Genomic DNA, 21,158 nt, shown 5'->3' on the forward strand with positions numbered 1-21,158 from the left:
AGGCATGCCTTATTCTTCCTAATCTATTATTAATTACGGAAATTTCAATCATATACCTCAGTATTATACATATTTATCAGCAGACTACACAATATTAGTGTGATATGTGGGTTGTTTGAGTAAAATAAACATTTCATGCAATCGTTTTGCAGAGCAGGAGCAATTTGACACACTTCCCATTCAGTTACCTCACATATACCAGAAGAAAATTTGATGGTCACTGTTAACAGCTTTACCTACCAACATATTTCTTGCCTGGGATCTGAGAATATGGATGGATATTAAATCTGGTCCCTAATGTCTAATCAATGTACAGTGACAATTTCAGTGGTTATTACAATGCTGTGTGTCCTGTTTTGCACCATACATAGCCCATCACTGCACAGGTCTCATCCATGGGCAGCAGTTGAACTAATTTGAACTTCCCTTGCCAAATTCATGTAGTATTTCTGTAATACTGACTTAGTTATATTTTATGTATCTGCAGTAAACAAATCTGTGCTCAGAATTTTTCCTGTTTATTGGTATTACACATCCAGAATTATCACAGAGAATACATATCCAGAAGAATAAAACTGGTATAAAAGGTGTGTAGAACCAAGCTTGTTTTGAAAAATGGGATTTAGAATGTAGAATTATTCATGCAAGTTTAAATTCTAATAATTTATTACCTAAGCTACTACTGTGGTCTTGGAAAGCAGAAAATAATATGCCAAATTTTTGTTTTATAAGAATTGGCTGCCCAGGGTGGTGGAGTCTCCATCCCTGGAGGTGTTTAAGCAAAGCCTGGATGTGGCACTCGGTGCCATGGTCTGATTCACAAGGTGATGTTGGGCCATAGGTTGGACTCAATGATCTTAAAGGTCTTTTCCAACTTCCTTAATTCTGTGACTCTGTGATACTTCTGCAGTGTATGGTTACTGCTTTTCACTGCAACTTAATTCACAGTGAATTAAGTTTATGCTGATGGGTTCAATGACCTGATCAAATGAAAGTTTTAGAAGTAGAGAAATAATCAGATTTTTTTTCCATCAGAACTGACCCTGAGGATTTTTCTTGCTATTCTGAATGAAGTATTAAACAGTATTTGCAACACCTATTGCTCAGTCTTTAAGGTCAATGTAGAAGGAAAATTTTAAAGTATTAGTGGCTTTAAGTTTAACTAAAATACCTTCCTGTGGTCCTGTCATGGCTATTTTCTTACAATACTACCATGAATAATAGTCACTCTATTAATTCATGAACAATATAGAAAGGGTATTTTAAAATTATAATGTAGCTTGTATTTCACTGTATAAAAGACTTTTTACTTCATGGTAACCTTGGTAAACATCACTTGTATAACATGTACCATGGAAAGAGTGTAGAGAAAAGTACACAATACCTGGGGACAGGGAAGGAAACAGCACTTCATAAATTTGGATCACTCACCTTCTAGCTCTCTGTTTTATAGATGCCTTTATTTTTTCAAGTAACTACAATTAGCAGTATTTTTATCATGCTTAAAATATTTTCTAGCAAAACTGCTAGATACTAAGTAAACTAGATATAAAAAATATACTCAGCAAAAAATCATAATCCTTGCAGCAGTATCCCAGTGACAGCCCATTCCTCATGCTGATCCATGTTACCAGTTTGTTGAAATTTCATTTTTTGTAGCTTATTTTGCTGCCTGTGCCTGTTATCATGCTTACTGCTCATCTGTTTAGATAAGGCTGGTCTCCTTTTATTAGGAACACAGTCTAGTTTGATTCATTATAGATTAAAGCAGATCATTAAATATAAATCTCGTCGAGTATTCAGTCTCATCATAGGCTATTTTCAAGCATCATTTGCAGGAAGATAAAACGTGACAGTGATTTATGCTGTATTTTGAGAGTATAAATCTCTCTGTGCACTTTCATATCTCTTTGCAGAACAAAGAATTTCTTTATTAATGCTTTCATAGTAATCAACAAAATATAAAAGCACCATTCTTTTGTTTAATGTTGTGCTCTTTAGAGTCTTAGAGCTGGATTATGTAGGCTGTTGGGCTCAGGCTTGCAACACTACACCATCAGTGTGTAGACTTTTTAAAGCATATAAATCACAATTCAGTTCTGTGCATATTTTATGTTTGAGAGACTGGGAAAGTTTTGTGATTGGAATCTGGTCTCTAGGCATGATGATAACACAAAGCACTATGTATGCCTAGAAACAGGATGTGGCCATTAAGAAAATGGATAAAAGGGCAGTGAGAAAATAGTGTGTCACAACTGACAGTAAAGAGGCAGACTTTCAGAATATTTTAAAACTATTTCTGTGGGGAAAAAAAAGTCTATGGGAATTTAGTATAAAGTTGGTTTATTTTACAAATATTACCATTTGTGAATGAGGAAAAACCCTAATGGGAAAAATTATAAGTTGTTGTATTTAACTGAAAATGAATTAAATGTTATTAAAGTGCTACCTCTGAGTACCTGTCTCTATGTTGGCAATGATATTGTGTCACATGAACCTTGAAAACTAGGGGAATTTGCTTGCCTGGTGTTGCAGATTCTTTCTCTACAGAAGTATTTGCTAGTTAAGTGCCTCTTCCCCTGATGATAACAATTCTCTGAATTCATAAGTGCAAACAGATTAGTCTGAGACATACCATTTTGTACTCCAATGGTTTTAGTTTATTCTTAATTACACATTAAGCATAACTGTAGTTTAAGGTCAGATATTAAACACATTCAAAAAGATCAACCATTCTATTACACAGAACAAAAGCCACATTTTGTCACAAAGATATTCCTGGCAGAATTTTTTTTTTTACCCTACTGTACTGCTTAACCAGTAATAGTTTATTGGAAAAGGTTTGTCCTGTGAATTACACATCTGTATCTGAAGTTCCACTGGGTATGTTTTAAATGCAGTATTAATTGATTTGTCTGTTGCATTTTACTTTCAGGTCCGTATTTTTACCTATCTGATTGGAAGAGAAGCTGCATTTGCAGATAACCTGAAGTGGATGGCCTGTGCTAACAAAGGTTTGTTAACCTTCTGTGAAATCCTTGTTTTCACAATCCCTGAGCTGAGCCTTCCTGCACATCTGACCCTTCTACAGATATGGTGTCACTGGCAACTCATCACAGAGGATGGGTTGTTTTCTTTTTCCCAAAAAATGAAAATACTTCATTATCTTGTAACATACAATTTAGAGAGCAAAAAACTCCAATCTGAAATTTTCTTCCTTAAAATATTTATGAAGCTTTTAAACTATGTGGTCTTAAATTTTTGTTCAGAGAACAAACTATTTCCAAAGCATTTGTTCCCTTCTATCTGTTATTACTCAGAGTGAGTTTGGTTTCTAAGAACATTGGGTACAAATCCTGTTGAGTTAGGCATGGTATGTAAAACACCAGACATCCTGTCCCTTGAGGAACTGACAGTGTAATTGAAAAAAACTGGTTTATATCCTTGAAGGAAAAGAGAATTAAAACATTTAAGATGCTGAGATGCTGCAGTAAAAGGATTGACTAGTACAAGCAGGAATGATTCAGGAAAAAAACAGCCCCAAACCCTAATTAATCTTCAGGTTTTCCTTTTTCTTTCCTTTTGTAAAAAAAAAAAAGTTCTTTTTTTTTCCATTGTGCCACATTACATTATGATGAATTGCATCAGGTGCTATCCATTTAGTCATTATTTCTTTAACTACTGTTATGCCCAGCTGATGGAAATTACTCAGTTTGAAGTCTTGTCTTAATCAGCTAATATTACACCATAATTTAGTTTAAATAATAGTATAAGAATCCTTTGAAGCATCTTTTTTGAAGACAATTTAATCAACGAAATCTTTTAACTTTTTAGCCCAGCTTCACAAATTCATAAAGATCTAAGTAGAGCAACTCAGAAATTAGGACCAGGCAATGGAGGCTGCCTTAGTAGATCATCTGGTCCACGTCTTCCTTATTCCCAGAGGGGAAAAGTGGCCACCTTTGTCATTCTTCAGGACTACTTTGTTCTTTTCAGAGACATGTTGCTTTGAGTCAGAGTCTTACTCATATAAATCAACTAAACAGCTTAATGACTGTTACTTCTATAAATTTATTTCCCTCTCAGTTTAATAGTTACAATACCTGCTCTCTGATAGCATATAATGTAAAAATCTTCTACCTCTAATCATTAATTTAATATTTTTTTTCAGCTTTGAAACTTACAATTGGAAACAGCATGTCATGGTCAGACAGTTCAGATTTAGATTTTTCCTTGCAGTTTCCACTTGCAGCTTGTCCATTTTATTTCAGTGAAATGAGGGATCACAGCACAACAGATGAGGAGTGTAGCAAAGCTGGTCTAAAGACTGCCTGAACAGCAGAACTGCAGTTTACTCCTTGTGTGGGTGGGCCAAAATATGTTGTTGTCACTGAGGGCGAATGACCCTAAAATCAATTTTCCTTGCAGTGATTTTCCCCTTGGAAGCACAGCATAGATGAAGGCTGTTTGCAGGGTTTCCAGCTGACTGGACTGTGCCCAGCAGCCCTTTCCTTTAAAACAGGTCACAGGGGAAATTCACACCACCTTGCAAAACTTCTTTAGCTTCTAGGTTCTGATTGTGAAACCTTGAAAAACCCCAAGCATGTTTTTCTGTTACATTTTTCCGTATAAGTAGGGCGTATCTAGAGGGAGCTTGCTTAATGAAGCAAAACACCAAACCATTTTAAATACATTAAAACATTCAAGATCCCCAAAATCCCTCTAGATGGGCTTGTGAAAATTGCAGTGATTTACTCTTCTGTATCATCAGTAAGTGCATATTAAGGAAAACAAGATTTACTAAAATTCTGAAGTGAGCAGAGGTGAAAATTTCCTAGTGCTTAGTGTGCCTGTGCCAGATGTTAGCAGTAACATCTAGAACTTAAAAATGACAGGCCCTGCCCTTCCCTCTGCCCCACTTCCAGCAGAAATCTGTAGAGATAGAACTGGGAGTTAATGCATTGCTTGCTTACAAAACAGCTGGGATTATTATTTTGTTTTTTTTCAGTAAAATTCACTATTACAGTAGCAATTTGACAGCCTCTGATTTACATACTTAATTTTCTTAAACATTTTGTCCCGGGCCATCACTGTGGTTTGACATATTATAAAATGGACAAAGGGTCGGATCCATCAGTCCAAAGGAGCAGAGGCTGAGGAAGCAACGTAGAGAAAAATGCTTTGCTTATGGGAGAGCTGATAGTGGCTCCAGCCTGGCAGAGGACAGATGAGCCCTGAGGCAGGTTTGGGCCAGCTGGAGCAGTTTGTGGACTGTTGTATCAGCAGAGGAGAGCTCTGTGCAGGAACCCTCATCACATCCATTCCCGTTATTACTGTGACCCCAGCCCCTCCTGCGCTGGGGCTCTGGTGGCACCAGTAACCCAGAGCCTCTTCACCTGCTCGAGGGACAGGGGAAACCTCCAGGGGAGCTTTACAGCTGCACTCAAACAATGGATTCTCTCCTTAGCCCTTACCCTGAGGATTTTTAAATTCTGCTATTTTATTAGTTGCAAGAGTATTGCGTCTCTTTTGCACAGTGCCCAGGAAACGAAAAGTACTGCAGTCCACGTGAAAAATCAGTTGGAGGCATTTTGCAAAGTAATCAGTCTAATGGTGGACATTTTAGAGAAAAACAAGCCAAACAGGCAGGGACTGGGTAATGGGGAAAGGCAGCCCACATGCAGAGCATAAGTGTCTGTCTTTTACCACATTATTATACATCTCTCATGCTTGTCATTACCAAATCTTACCCATTTCCTTCACCAGTCTTTTCCTGCTGGGGAGAGAAGAAAGGTAGTGCTGACTGTGAGGGGGCTCTGAGGTGGCATAATTCACACACCAGGGAACCGAGAAGCAGGTGTTGGAATGCAAAAACTGAAGCATGGCTTTGCTGCCATTGCTGCCATGGCCTCAGCAGCTGCACTCTTGCCTTTATCTGGGGATTTAACCTGGCTATAGGAACAGTAAGGGTTTAATTCCATGGGGTATCTCTGACCTCTAGATTAGAGATGTAAAGTTAGCATTGTAGGAAGGTAATCCTTGTGAGATACATGTAGCCAGAAACACATGAATCAAAAATCTAAATTTAAATTAAAAGATAACTAAAAGCATGTTACCTAATGTTATTCCTAGCTATAATATTTATATTATATATATATATATTTATATATATATTTACATATTTATATATATAATATAACTTTTGGTAGGGTTTTCCCATTAGGACCAGATCGACAAATATTTTCACTTGTCTTTGAAACCTTTATTTTTTTACTAAGTTTATACAAAATTAGTTCAGACTTACTGTCTCTTTTGTCATAGGAAATTAGGCTAAAACCTGTTTTCTTTATTGTGCAGTTAAAACATATGATTTGCAATACTACAACATAGAAAGAATCCTTTGTAACATGCTGAATTATGGGCTGGTGTATTAATTTGGAAAGTTCTAGATTCAGAGAGACCACCTTTAACTGTCCTGTCAAAATTTGCCTCATCTACAAAAACACAGCTCAAAAGTTCTTTGCAGCTGCCATGTTTTTGCTAAAGATTAATAAAGCTTAATATTGCAGCTCCACAGAAGTTGTGATCTTGTCAAATGATTAAAATTGTAGTGAGGCCTCTTTCATGTTGGTCTGTTCTCATTAACAGGAGCTAAATGAAGGCAAGTGATGCATTTAAATAAGGCCTGATGAAATTTTAGCCTTGAAATTTGTCAGTCCTTCATCACTCTTGCATGATGTGGGCTCCAGATGCCAAGTTTGTGATGTATAAAGATTCTTGACATCTAAGCACTGAAAAGGGAGTGGTGACAGCTCAAATAGCTGAGGCCTCTGCTGTTCTCAATCCTGTCAGGTTGGAAGAGATGCTTTAAGGATTAACAAGGCTGTGATCACCTAACCAAGCAATTCTAGCTGTAATCTACATTTTCTGTGACCTGCCATATTTGTAAATTACATATTGCTTTTTTAATCTCAGTCACATTGTGTAGGGATGAGTGTTCCAGAGCAAATGCAAAGACCATTCTGTTACTGTAGTTCTACTCCATCATATTTCTTGAAGCTGGACAAAGTGGGTGAGATACAGTTGGGCAAAGGTAATACCAGTTCTAAATTTTAAAACAGAGAACATTAAAAGAAAAAAAAGCCCAAATCATTAAACAAAAAAAAAGTGGTCTTGAAATCACACTTTAGTACAGACAGTGTGGTGTTTCATAGCAGTGTTGGAAACCCTGTCCTTGAGGGCTGGCCAAAGGTTTCACAGACATCTGTTTTCACCAGTTATTACTGTTTGAGGCTGCTTCTGATGAAACATTCCTCTTTTGTATTTTTTTCTTTGGAAATAAGCAAAAAACATGACAGACATAAACCACATCTTCTGGGTGGTTCAATTTCTTCTTGAAAACTTCCTGTATTTGTTCTCTCTGGTTTATAACTTGGAATGATGTGTTTTCACAGGGTTTTTTACTCAGATCTCTACCTTGGCTGATGTGCAAGAGAACGTTATGGAATATCTCCATGTTCTCAGCCGACCAAAGGTTATTGACCAGGAGCACGATGTAGTGTGGACTGAAGCGTACATCGACAGCACTGTAAGTCTGCATGATAAAGCAAAGCTACTGGGGTAGAAACACTCATGAATCTGCTTTCTGTTGCTGGAATGTGCTAACTCAGTGTAAGAATTTTGATAAACTTTATGCTACAAGCAATTCAGCATTACTGAACTTTAGCAGATACTTATACATTGTAATTACATATTGTATAAATACTGAAACAAACATAAGTTACAGAATAATTTTGAAGTTAATGATGTACAAACCTACATTTAGTAAACAAAAATGGGCATTGAACAGATATTGATTATATTGAGTAAACATTTTTTTTATATGTTTTAAAACATGTCAATGAATATGTAGGTATAAACTCAGATTGACAAGAATCAATAATTTTAGTGTAAAAGGCAAGTCAACAACCAGGGGTCAGCTGTGATATCTTGGGGAACAATATAGAGAAGATTCTGCCTTTTAAAGTGTATTGAATGGGTGATATGTTAAAATAATTGTCATAAATATCCAATTTTAACTGAAATATTAGAGTTAAAGCACAACTTTCTATTATGCAGTGACTGAGCTCTTGTGATACTTCTGTAGCATGTGTGGCAAATCATCAGATTTGCAGGTAAAGGTTGTTCATTTCCATGGATTGGTCTGCAACAGAGTTTTATCTATTTTCTTTTCCTTATTATATTCCCTTTGGTCCAATTAAAATATTTAGTTAGTAAATTATCTATAGAACAAGAGTTTGTACAAATGCCTGCCATTTAGTACAGGAGATGCCAAGTATCGAGTATAATGGATAGAAGATCACAAATTACTTGTGATACAAATATTTCTTTCTTTCTGTTTTAAATTTTTACTTAATGGGTAAGGTGGGACAATCTCACCAGCTTCACTCTGGTATTTGATGGGTTTTATTTGTTTTGAGTCTCTGTTGCTTCCAGATGGTTCAGTCTTAAATCTATACTAAATCACCCTAGGAAGAGAGCTTTTATTTCATTTTCACAATTGTTTAGGCCTTTTCTAGTCTCCATTTGTGGACATGGCTAATGTAAAATAAATTCTTAAACTGCAGTTATAAAGGAGAAACAAAAAGTTAATTGCATTAGAGGGAATGAATTTATCTCTGTTTCCTTTTTAAAAATAACCTATTAATCCAGTCTTCCCTTTGTTGTCTTTCTTTTATTGAACCATAAGATGAGATGAACAGGAAATATGTGTTATTACTGTGCCTTCAGGGCATCCCACGAAATGGGGAGATGACCAGGAGAATCTTGTCCTCATTCACTTTTTAAAAAAAAAAAGTAATCAGTGTGTGAATATTGCAGGGAGTTTGTGTATTTGCTAGAGGCAGTGGCAGGAAGATACTCAGGTAAGTGGTGTCCTGGTGCAACTTTTTTCCTTTGCCTGTGAATCGTTCATTAAAAGTATTGTAAACAAAATCTTCCTCCTTTCTCAATACCAAGTCATCCCCTCTACCCACCAACAAAGTACAAATTGCTGTCTCAGAATTAATTTGACACTTTACTCTTGCTTTTGCCCATTAATCTGTATTTCCTCGATCTTTGCAGGGAGAAAAATACTCATAAAAATTAGTCTAACTTTCAGTGATTCTCCTGTAGGTTATGGAAAAGCTAAGGGAAATTAACAGCTTAATGTTGTGTGAAATACTAAGTGAATACAGCAGGGGTGAGTAAATGCAAGTGAATTTAAGGACACTAGAGGGAGTGTAGAGATGGAATGAGGGAATCTTGAGAAAACCAGAAAATCAAAGACAATGGAGCAGTTACAATCTTGAATAATAGAACTGCCTAAATCCAAACAATAGGTCTTTTGATGCAGTCAAAACACTTCCAGGTTCTTCTCTTTATCTTCTCTTGTTTTCCTCCTCCGTTGACTAAACTAATCAATGTCACTGTGAACACACACACACACACACTTACATATATATATATATATATATATACACACACATGCACTCATGTACATATATACACACATATATTTTAAGTGTATGAAAGCTCCATTCAGGACCCTAATGGGTTGGATTCTGTAAGAAAAGATTGAAAAATAAAACACCATTATCTGCTTAGCTGCAAACTGCCTTTTTCCTTCCTCCTCCATCACTCTTCCCATACAAAAAAAAAAACCCAACCAACCAACCAAAAAAACCCAAAAAACAAACTAACTAAAAGCCCCAAACAGGCAAGGGAACAGGATAAATTAGGGTAGTCACACACAAATCTTGAGAACAGGAATGAAGGGAACCTTTCACCAAATCAGACTTGCTGCTGGCCCAGCTAAAGCTGCCTGAGTGCTATTTTCAGAGACAGATTCCCTGGCCATCTCTACTGCTTTGACATTGGAAGTGCTGTTAAAATAATCCTCTCCATCCCATAACTTGTTGATTTTCACCAACAGTTTGTGTGGCTGCTGCTTGGAGCTGTCCTGGTTCAAAATATTACTGTATTTGCAGATAGTGAAATGTCCTTATCACCCAGCAGTGTCTGAACAGGCAGGGTTAGATTCCCAGGGCTACATTTGCATGGTTGCACTCAGTGTCACTGTGCCCTAACAGCATGGAATATACTTTTCTGTTCCCTTCTCACCAAACAGCAGAGCTAATTGGCCAGCTGTTTCTGAGCAAGCAACATTAGGCTGGAACATTCTAGGATGCAGACAGAAAGAAGCTGGAAAGTAATAATAACCTTAGGCTACAAAATACTTCCCCTGTCATCCCAGACAGTTCTCATCCAGTATTTGTGCAGGACAAAGTCATCTGTGAAAGCCAGAAGTTAGTTCATTGAAGTGTTTGATACCATTTAGGAATATTCCCAGAAGAATTTTGCTACTAAAACAAAGCATCTAATTCCTGTGTCTGTTCACCTTTCCTGTAAAAGGATGTCTGCAAAATGTTCATACAGCTGCGTCTTCAACATGACTTTGGCACTCCTGAGGAGCTTCACATACTATCAGAAAATATACGACCTTTACAGAAGTAGAATTCTCTGGCAAGATGTCATATGCAGAAAGCATGACATGGAACAACTTTTATATGTGTCAGGGCTGTGTCCTTTGGCACTGTCAGGATTGATAGCTAATGTAAAACAACTGAGACAAGGCCTCTCTGGTGACTCCTTGATTCCCTTTTTCCTGTCCCTAGACTTTTTCTCTTCCCAGTGTTTCCTGTCTTTCCAGTCAGCTTCTACAGTCATTTTTAGTTACCCTTCATCAGAAAATTATTTGTGTTTATTTCCTTTAGATCCAGGATTTCATGTTGGGAAGGTGATCATCACTGTGTAAGGCCTCGTTTCTTTCAAAACCAGGACTTTTGACATAGGAGTGATACGCTTTTAAGACATGTTACTGGCTCCTGGAGAAACACCAGATTTCTGAAAACATTTGAATTTAGGTCTGTGGGGAACTGAACTGATTGTACTTGGTTTTGGTATTCATTTAGAAAATGGTCTTTAGAGGATTATCATGGGCTAATTCTAAGTCAGCTTCAGAATAGGAGAATTCAGAATTGGGAATGCGAGTCTGTAACAGCCCAATAGTTTAAGTGCTGCCAATTCCTTCAGGCTAAAACGTTGGAATTGCAGTATGTGATATGTACCAGCCAGCCTCCTGTCTTCTGGTTCAGAGTCCTCTGGCTCCAGATCACACCTTTCCTTAGAACTGTTCTCTTTTCCATCTGTACTTCTCTGCTCAGCACTTTGATACACAGTACAAGTGGGTGAGCTTTGTTGGATCTATGGATTTCTGTGAGAAAGGGTGTTTGGGCTGTCAGGAGTGAGGGGTCAGGTGGAAGATTCTTAATTGTGGAGTTTAACAGGAGAAGAAATGGTCTTGCTGCCTGTTCCTGTTCAGCTGTACGGCACAGAGATGCTGTAGAAAATAGTTCCAGAGGTTGCAGATGGAATACATGGGCCCTAGACAGTGAGGTCTGGACATCACTCCTGCAGAACAATCTCAGCATAACTTTTCTGCTCAAAAATGGGTCACAGTTGGATCTGATATCAGTCCTTCAATATTGCTAAGGCCCACAAGAAGCATGAAATAGTTCAGAAAATAAAATAGCCTAATGAATACTTAAAAAGGAGATTTTTAAGTGATAGCTTTCAAATGTAAGCAGAAAATAATTCTTAAAACTATCATAGTATTTCAGGGAGGCAACAGTTTTAAAGTAGTTAATGACTTTTAAGCATGCATCTATAGCTAGTCAGTGAAAGTGAATATTTTGGAAGGAAAAGAAATATGGGCTGGGCATCAGAATATTCAAGTGCAGCAATACATAAAGGTCATCTCTTGGTGTTGTGGATAATCATCTGTACACTACAGAAGCCTTTAACTCATTCTTATGAGTTACATAAGGTCACATTTGGAATGTGATGAAACATACCTTTTTTTTTTTCCTGCAGCAAATAAAAAAAGACTGGTCTGGCCCCTGAGTTCCTACTGTTTAAAAGTTTGTGCTTGAGAATTTGTTTATTGGGGTGTCCAATTTGACCTACTTGGACCTTTCTTAACTCTTCCTGGTGGAATTTGCTCCTCATAAGTGTACCTGAATATATCCTCTGGATCTAATGTACCGTTGAGTTCATCTCCAGGCTGTTGGTCTCCAGCTGTGAGCAGATTGAGGCAAACTACCACATCCTCTCTATTCAGTTTCCAATCAGAGGAGTTCTTTGCTTAAAAAGAGCAAATTATTGTTTCACTGAATATTTTTGAGAAGACTGTCTGGTGCTCCAGAATTTAGGAGTTCATTTAAAACAGCAGTACTCTGAGTCATTACAGGTCATGGTTCATCATAATATGAATGGTGAGTGCTTTTGCTCTTTGTAATTTCCTTCTGTGTTAGAGTATCATGTGTTGATTCTTCATTTTCGTCATCCCCACATTATCACAGACATACATTCTATTATGGCTTTTAGTTCAGTTCTACAGTTGCTGCTGTGTATATGCATATTTGTAAATATAAATATATTTTTCTCATTTATTTCCTCTTTTCAAGGAGGTAATATTTGAAAGTATTTCCTGATCACGAGACTGATGCTGTCCTAGGCAGGCAATGAGGAACCTTATTTCTCTTTATGGGCAGTAAATTGAGATAGTTTCACTGAAGTAAAGCCTTTAGTAATGATTTTTAAAATACTTTTGATGGGTGTTACAATTACATTATTACGTATATTCATCTTCATTCTTAAAAAAATCAAGTACTCTGCAGGCATAATTTTTACTCTGATCCAAATTCTTTGCAGAAATGTTGCAGCAATTATAGGAAGCTCTTGCCTCTCAACTGTCACATCAGAATCCAAATGTTTAGTGCATGAAAATTTAAATTCTAGTATTCAGTTCTGACAGAGGGGAATTATGACCCAATTACAGAGAGGCTATATATATGTATATATATACATATATATATATATATCTATATATATATATATATATACATATATATATACATATATATATATCTAGACAGAGTTATAAGAGAAGGTTCTCCAGACTGAAAGCTGCTAGGAATATTTTTCTATCCAGGACTTTCTGGTGAGGTATTAAAATGCTGTTTAGTGCTTCTTCCACTCACACAGTTTGCTTCGTGTTCAATTCACAGAAGAGCTTTTATGTAGTAACAAAGATAAAATAGTACCCCATTTCCATTAGCTTCTATTCCCAGAGATACCGTCAAATACTTTTGGTGGCACGAGTTAATTGTGCTATTATTATAAGTGGGTATACTTAGCATTTCTGTAACAGTAAAGGTTCCCTGGGCCTCTGTTTCAAGAAAGTAACTTCTAGATTGCAGAACTGGTAGGCATTAAAATGCATTGGTGTGTTCAGAACATTCACTTGCATCTAAAGTAAGTAAATATTGGTAATCACTGCAGAGCTGAATGTCAGGAAGTGTCATTAATCAGCAGCTGAGATAAGAAAATTTACACACAGTAATTTTATATTTTTTTTAATACACTGCAAACTAGAAATCTGTGTTGCTTCTTTTCCAGTCCCACTTTGGATTTGGTTATATGCTCTAGCCTTCCCTTTGTGGCCAGCATTTCTTAATCTCTAAGAATTTACAGCTCTTTATCAGAGAATGTCATCACCTCCAAGTGCCTCTGAGGTTCCCATGGGAATTTCCTTTTCTTGCTTTGACATTTGAGTGAATTGGGTTGGGAAAGAAAAATCTCATGTATGGATATCAGGCCTTCCATCAGGTAGGTAGGCTTGTTCATAAAATAAGGTTCTTCAAGCTCTGCTTCATCTTCTACAGATCTCAGTGGTCTTTTGAAGGCTCTGATAGGGGAGAAAAGTCGAAAGCAGCCCAGGAAATGCCTTTGTATCAGCTCTTTGGTTTGGATTAATTTTCCTGAAAAAGTACAACAGTTCTGACCATTTCACCTTGAAGCTTCCAGGGCAGCCCAATTGCAGTTCCAAGCTCAGCAGTGACAGTCTGATGTGTCTGCACTGGGATCTCGTAGATCTGGGGCAGTGCTGCAGCCACTGACAGTGCTGATCAATGCAGCTGCTTGTGCACTCATTTAGAAACCTGCAAAAACAGGTTATGCACACATTGCTAGGGAGGTGCAATATCCCCTTATGCTGATGATTAGTGTACTGTCTGTGGAAACCTTCACTGACTGTCTCATAAAAAAAGGACGCATTTGAGCCAAGCCTTTTATGAGTTCTGTGGCCCAAAATTTTCAGTTGCTATAATTACGTACTCTCATTTTCTCCCAAACAGTTCTAATCTGTTTGTTTTACTGCTGGATCCAGAATAAATGAATTATCATGAAACACATGAACTGTTCCAAATTCAGTAAGATCTGTGTCAACTGTCAAAACATAATGAGTTCTGGAGATAGTCAATGAATGAACCTCTAAACTGAATAAAATTCATGAACTCCAATTGTCTTTCAGATGCAATTGAAAACAACAATGAATGTTGGGTTTTTATGAAATGAACATCTGATTTACTCCTGCTCAGGAGCAGGGTGTTCATCAGTGCAGGGAATGTTGTGCCATTTGTATTTGTGCTCAGATCCCGCATTCACACACTAAGACAAGAGTCTGAGTGCAGTGTGTCCCAATAAAACACACAAACTGAGACCCCTGAAATCAAATCTGGGGCATGCACAGGAAAATAAATCCCATAAGGACCTAATGGGGATATGGACACTTAAAATAAAATTATTATTCCATAGAAACAGAGTACACACAAGTAAAGTTTCATCACAGGGAGCACCTATGCACACATTATGTACACAAGAATATGTATATTTAAACTTTTTGAAGGAAACTGCTTCTTTTGATAAATTACATGTTTGTTTTCCTCCACTGCTAATGCTGGAACTTACAGTATTAAGGCAATTTCCAGTGATTGCATTAAGCAAAGAATATTACTACAGAGAGCTAATTGCTAGTTGTCAAAGTCACAGAAAAACTGTTGTAAGGAAATAGCAATAATTAGTTTAATGAATTAACACTTTTCATGTGTATTGCTCTACATAGTATTTACACTGTAAAATGCTATAAGTAATACATCAAAAAGATGTTTAAAACATCAAAACCAAAACCAAGAGTCCTGCACTTAAATAGGAACATAAAATTTCCTGCTGGGGATGCGGAACATGGAATGCCATCTGTATTACATGGCACTGAGAAAACAGATTATGTTTGGACCTCTATTTCATAGCAGATGGGTTCATTAAATTTAATAGCCTCCAGAGCCTTTAGAAACAGTGTTAAAAACATGTGGAACATGCTGAGACACTTCACTTCTCGCCCCACAGTCATTATAACTCTGGCACAGACTATAAATATTGCACTACTTTATTTCCATTGAATCGGATTACTATTATAATTATTTTTCATAGGGTATATTTACATGAGAAATGCAGAATGCAAATTGTTCTTCCTCAAAGTTTGAGATATGCAGTTGATGTCTTTAAATGCATTTTACAGTTCTTTGCACTTGGAGGCTTTTATATAGAACTTATTTTTATCTTCCTGCGACATCAGCAAGTAGCTGTAATGCCACAGCAAAGCTGGGTCCTAAGCAGCTCTGCTCCCTGTGTGGTTCAAATGAGACAAGCATTATGTTAAACCATTGAAGGGAAATCACAGGAGTGTTACATCTTGGCTTTTAGCTGTATATTGCCAAAATATTCTTTTTTCTAGTACTTTATTATTTTATATGATGGGGTAACTTCAGTATGACCTTGGTCTCTGCTCATATTTTATCACTGGATGAAAGAGAGATTAAATATCTAATTTTGAATCAGATTAGTTCCTACAGAAATATTGCTTTAAACAAAGTAAAATCTCCTCATTTTGAAATATTCTCAGTATTTGATAGAGGATTATTTTACTATTTAGTTTTTTATTTTAAATAATACTTCCAATGAGAATAAGTCAGCTTTACCATGTTTAAGTGCTGTGACACCGTCTAACCTTCCAAGTCTTCATTTACTACATGTTCTGATGTTTAAACTAAATCACACTTGAAGAAATTGTCATCCTTGATCATGATTCTTTGAAAAAAATAGCTGTTTCCCAATAACCATATCAGCTTGTTCTTGTACAATGTAATTATCTTCTCTTTCCACTTTCCTGCAGAATGCTGTGATGTCCACATTGGCTTTTACTGTTTCCTAAGGTCATTCTTGTTTTTGGGTTGTACTGTTCATTTTAATGCGTATTTTCTTCTTCATATCCCTGACTCCAATTTTGCCACTGACCACTGCTGATATTATTATCATGACCTGCCAATTTTAATAAATCACCAAGGTTCTACCGCAGTAGATGATGGATGATTACAGGATTAAATAGCAATTCCTTCCTCATATAATTTACATTTAAAGTAATAGGTAGGAATCACCAGTTACTTAGAAAGGGCAGAGAATGAAAGGACATGGTAAGACAGGGTAGGTCAATGCAAAAATTGATTACTGGTCTTTCAAATGGTAGTGTTCACTTGTACAGATTTCCCACACAAGTGTCTGGGTCTCGAGAATCATGGTGTGATTGCTTGTGTTCGGTTAAACTTGATTTCATGGAATTCTGTTAGGAAGAAATTTTCATTAATATCCCATCTAAACCTCCCTGGTATAACTTGGGGCTGTTTCCTCATCTTGTCACTTGTTACAGCTGGGAGAAGAGCCAACCCCACCTGGCTACAATCTCCTTTCAGGTGTTGAAGAGCCATAAGGTTCCCCCTGAGCCTCCTTTTCTCCAGGCTAAACACTCCCAGCTACTGCCAAGGAGACTTGTGCTCCAGCCCCTTCCCCAGCTCCACTGCCCTTCTCTGGGCACACCCCAGCACCTCAATGTCTTTTGTGTACTGAGGGGCCCAAATCTGAACCCAGGATTTGAGCTGTGGCCCCAACAGTGCCCAGTGCAGGGGGACAATCACTGCCCTGGTCCTGCTGGCCACACATTGCTGATACAGCCAGGATGCCACTGGCCTTCTTGGCCATCTGGGCTCAGGTTTACCTGCTTTTGACTTACACCCCATTGTCTTCTTCCACTGGACAGCTTTCTAGCCCTTTTACCCCAAACCTGGAATGCTGTGTGGGGTTTCTGTGACCCAAGTGCAGGACCCATCACTTTACCTTGTTGAACCCCACACCAGTGGCCTCAGCCCATCAATCCATCCTGCCCTCTGCAGAGCCCTTCTATCCCCCAGCAGCTCAACACTCCCACCCAGCTTGGAGTCATCTTAAATTTACTGAGGGTGCCCTCGATCCCCTCACAATATCACTGATAAAGACATTAAACAAGGAACAGCACTGATGACCAGCTGCCAGATGGATGTAACCCCATTACCACTCTCTGGGCCCAGTCATCCAGCCAGTTTTTTACCCAGCAAACAGTGCACTTATCCAAGCCATGAGCAGCCTACTTCTCCAGGAGAATGCTGTGGGAAACAGCATCAAAGGCTTTCCCTCACTGACCCTTGTTCTAGAGAGGTGTAATGTTTTGTAACTTGCAGTCAACTGGATCCTCTCTGGTCAGCCAGAACTGCTGATAAATAATCGAAACTGTCTCCTGAGATGAAAACTGATTGGATGTATTTGAATAAGAATCCATAGAATTACAAATGTCAGTAGATTTCACCTGCTGGATGTTCTCCCACCAGTTGCTAGGTACAAATTACAAAGAATTGCTCTGCTGTTGAATTTGATTAACAGGCATATTCATGCCAAAAGGGTATTGGTCCCATTTTCAGACACCTGCACACTGGAGATAGAGCAGCTTGGGACCACTTCCAGCTGGGATCTGCCAATGACTTACGGTGCCTTCGACTAAGAGAACAAAAAATGCTTTGCGTCTCCACCTTGTTCCACAGGGAATTTTCTGGTTTTGTTGTGACACAGAAATAAGATCCAAAGATGAGAAATCACTAACTAGAGAAAGAATTTGTTTCTTCCCTACGTGCTATGCTGAATCCAGCATTTAGGAGGACAGGTTTATCCTTAGTGGAAATTACTTAATGACATTCACAACTGATAACTGCCCATCTTTTATTTTACTGCCTCTACTCTGAGTGACATTGAGTTAATTATAAGGAGATTTTGTCATATATATTACCTTCTTCCAGTGTGTTTCTGTCTATAGTTTTCATGTAATAGATTTTTTAGGGTAAATGATAATGTAGGAAAGCAACGAATTTAGTATAATGTACTAAATCCCATCCTTTGATCTCATATTTATCATTCCTTGACTTTCTGGAAGGAAGAGGGCAGTGAAGATGAAATGTAATTTATCTGCACTGTTGGAGTAAAAACCTGCAATAATAAGAAAGGCTTATTAAATTATTTGTACTATTTGAGCTTTGCTGCAGTGGCAGAATTCATTGCAAAAAAAGAGAAGAACAGAGAATAAAAGGAAATAATTTTCTCTTTTGTCTATTGTTCTGCAGATATAGAAGTCTTTAGTTATTTATAGCTCTTCTTGTATAATCAGGAGTTTTCACATACAACTCAGTCATGTGTACAATAAGCATAAACGTTGGAGTTCATGTTTATCAGAGTCATTATGACAAGTATTTTCTTTAAAGCTAGTAATTTGCAGAGAAATTATTCAGAAATATACAAGGAATTAAAAGATGTTTCTTACTGATGTTTTTGCTGCTTGACAACAAGGTGTTTGGCCTTGGTCTACACTGCTGTATTTTGTCAGATCAGATCTTTCCAAGCAGGGATTTTCACGAAAGATTAGTTTAAAGATGATCTATCCAGTTGGTAAACGATCTTTAGCAGCATCAGTGCCATCAGGGGAAAGTTTAGAACTCATAAGTATTTTCTCTGGAATTTATAACAACTGTTTCACCTGCCCTGATGTCAGTTTTTGGGGGGTAGGGAAATGTATTCACCCTAAATACTAGCTTATATTTGCTAGTTGTAGGAAAATCATTAAAATGTGCAAGGGCTCTCTAGTAAGTTGTCACAAGGACTCTACAGGGCCATTGCATTTAAGAATTTTACAGAATAGGATTTTTCTTTTTTTTTATGCTACCTTTTATTTAGTGGCACATAAATACTAGAACAGCATACACATTTGAAAGTGTATACTAATACCAAAAACCAGCACAAATTACAGATCTTTCTAATGTCTTTTTGTTCTTTTGCAGCCAATGAACTCTGAGTAATAATAAAGGCCTCAGATTTCTATGTTGACAGGTTTATTCCATAAAACTGTCCAAAAAGTAGAAGTAAACTACCTAAGTCAGCTATATGCTTGTATTCCACATGGGTTACATTTATTGATTATTATTATTCCTTATTTTACTCTCTAGTAAATCAGTAGTATCTGTCTTACATAACCTGGAGTTATGCTGATGTAAACCAGAGCAAATATTCATTGTGTCAGTTAAAAAAAAACAAAAAACAAAAAAATCTTAGTTTAAGGTGCTGGGATTATACTTCTGTTGACTGAGGGAACATTCTAACATTTTGTACAAAACCTCAGAAATTTGAGTTACAGTGGACAACAAATTGTCTTTATAAAAAAGCAAGTTTAGCCTTTACCTCCTTCACCTTGTCCTTTTTGTGTTATAATCTAGTTTAAGAAAATGAAGATAGTGAAATCTGATTTTGCAATAATCAGGGGGCTTATGCTCATGAAAATGTTGCCATGTACTACAAGATGATGGCATTTATTCTATTTTAGGTTCTACTATGCCTAAAAACAACCTTAGTGTCTGCAAACAGCTCTAGCTCTGAGACAGGTGAAAGAATTTTGAGACCTTTTTTTATGAGTTCTTGTAGTGAAGGAGGAGTAAGGTTTTCTTGACCTGCTGGATAATGCAGTAAAGGAGAAGAGAGGAGAAGGTGATGGGTAACTTTACCTTAGGCCAAAATGTTTCCTTGATCTAGATTTCACATGCAGTGTATTAAAAAATGAAAAACTGCATGGTTGAATGTAACAGATCATCTAGAAATGCTGTCAGATTTGTTAGCTTCCAACAAATCAGAGCCTTAGTTACTGGCCATCAGGTCACACGGGCCTTTGGGAAGCTTTGAACTTTCAATATGTGCAGAGTAACAACAAAAAACTTCTTCCAAAATAAACCAGCAAGAGAACTGTAGCTCTTTCTCCAGAGTGAGTGAGCCTTTATAGGACCTGAAGAATTCATCCTGCAGTATGAAGAGTCCATAAAATGCTCCATGGTTGTTTCAATAAAGCTATAAAATCTCAGTGTGAAGCTAGAATGGTGAGGTGCATTAGCTTGGGCTTGTTAGGAGGGTGTGAAGACAGAAGCTGGTCCTCAGAGCAGTCAGTGAACAGGATGCAGCATTGGTGGTGTCATTTTGTCCTTTCTGATGGCAGCACTAACCACATGTGCAATACCAACCTCCCCACAAGATGATAGAAAAATTTTATAGGAAAAGGAATCTATTTTTAGATTAGGAGCTTTAAAATAATGCTTTTAACAGTTAGAGACTTAAACGTGCCTTCTGCTCTTGTACATCTCTGTTAGCTGATAAAATCAGTTGCTTTGCCTGGCATGTCAGCCTGAAACCACACGTTGCTAATTTGGAAACCACCTGGTGGTCATCTTGATATTAGAGCATAGTATTTTAGCATAATTTTAATTTATTTCCAAAACAGACACTGAGCTTTTGATTCTCAAATTTGTATACAAAACCTGGACAAAATTTTTATGGAGATTTATTCCTGGTTTCTGGGAGTATCCCTCTTCCCTGACAAAGCAGAACAGCACTTTCAAACATCTACCTGAGCCCAGTGCCTGGGCTTCATGTACTATTTTTATGCACTGTTTTTGAACATAATTTGTTCCTTCTTTTTCTTTATGCTTCATCTGAACTTTTTCAGATGTGTCTTGGATGGACCCATCAGTGCTTATCCCTTTCACAGGCAAATGGATAAACGAGAGAAAAGATGATTGTCTTTGAAAGGGAATGAAGTTTTTTTGAAAGGTTTGAAGCTTCTCAGTTAATTGTTGTGCACAAGCTGCCTTTCCTGCTGGTTTCTCGTGCCCTTGATTTATTATCATATCTGTGGATTTCTTCTTCCCAGCAAATGAAATGATCCTAATATTTTTGTGCAGCCTTTCTTCCTTTGAAATAATCTCTTGTTG

The 21,158-nt window shown here is 37.3% G+C and overlaps 1 protein-coding gene across 1 annotated transcript in view; it reads left to right on the top strand.

Moving 5' to 3' along the window:
- Positions 1–21,158, top strand: part of CACNA2D3 (calcium voltage-gated channel auxiliary subunit alpha2delta 3) — a 388,427-nt gene that overhangs the window by 243,596 nt on the left and 123,673 nt on the right. The window contains exons 12-13 of the mRNA XM_058844987.1: positions 2,936–3,014; positions 7,455–7,588. Coding sequence (XP_058700970.1) covers positions 2,936–3,014; positions 7,455–7,588 — 213 coding nt within the window. The remainder of the gene's footprint in view (positions 1–2,935; positions 3,015–7,454; positions 7,589–21,158) is intronic.

This window comes from Poecile atricapillus, chromosome 9, assembly GCF_030490865.1.
Source record: "Poecile atricapillus isolate bPoeAtr1 chromosome 9, bPoeAtr1.hap1, whole genome shotgun sequence".
Taxonomy (NCBI): Eukaryota; Metazoa; Chordata; class Aves; order Passeriformes; family Paridae; genus Poecile; species Poecile atricapillus.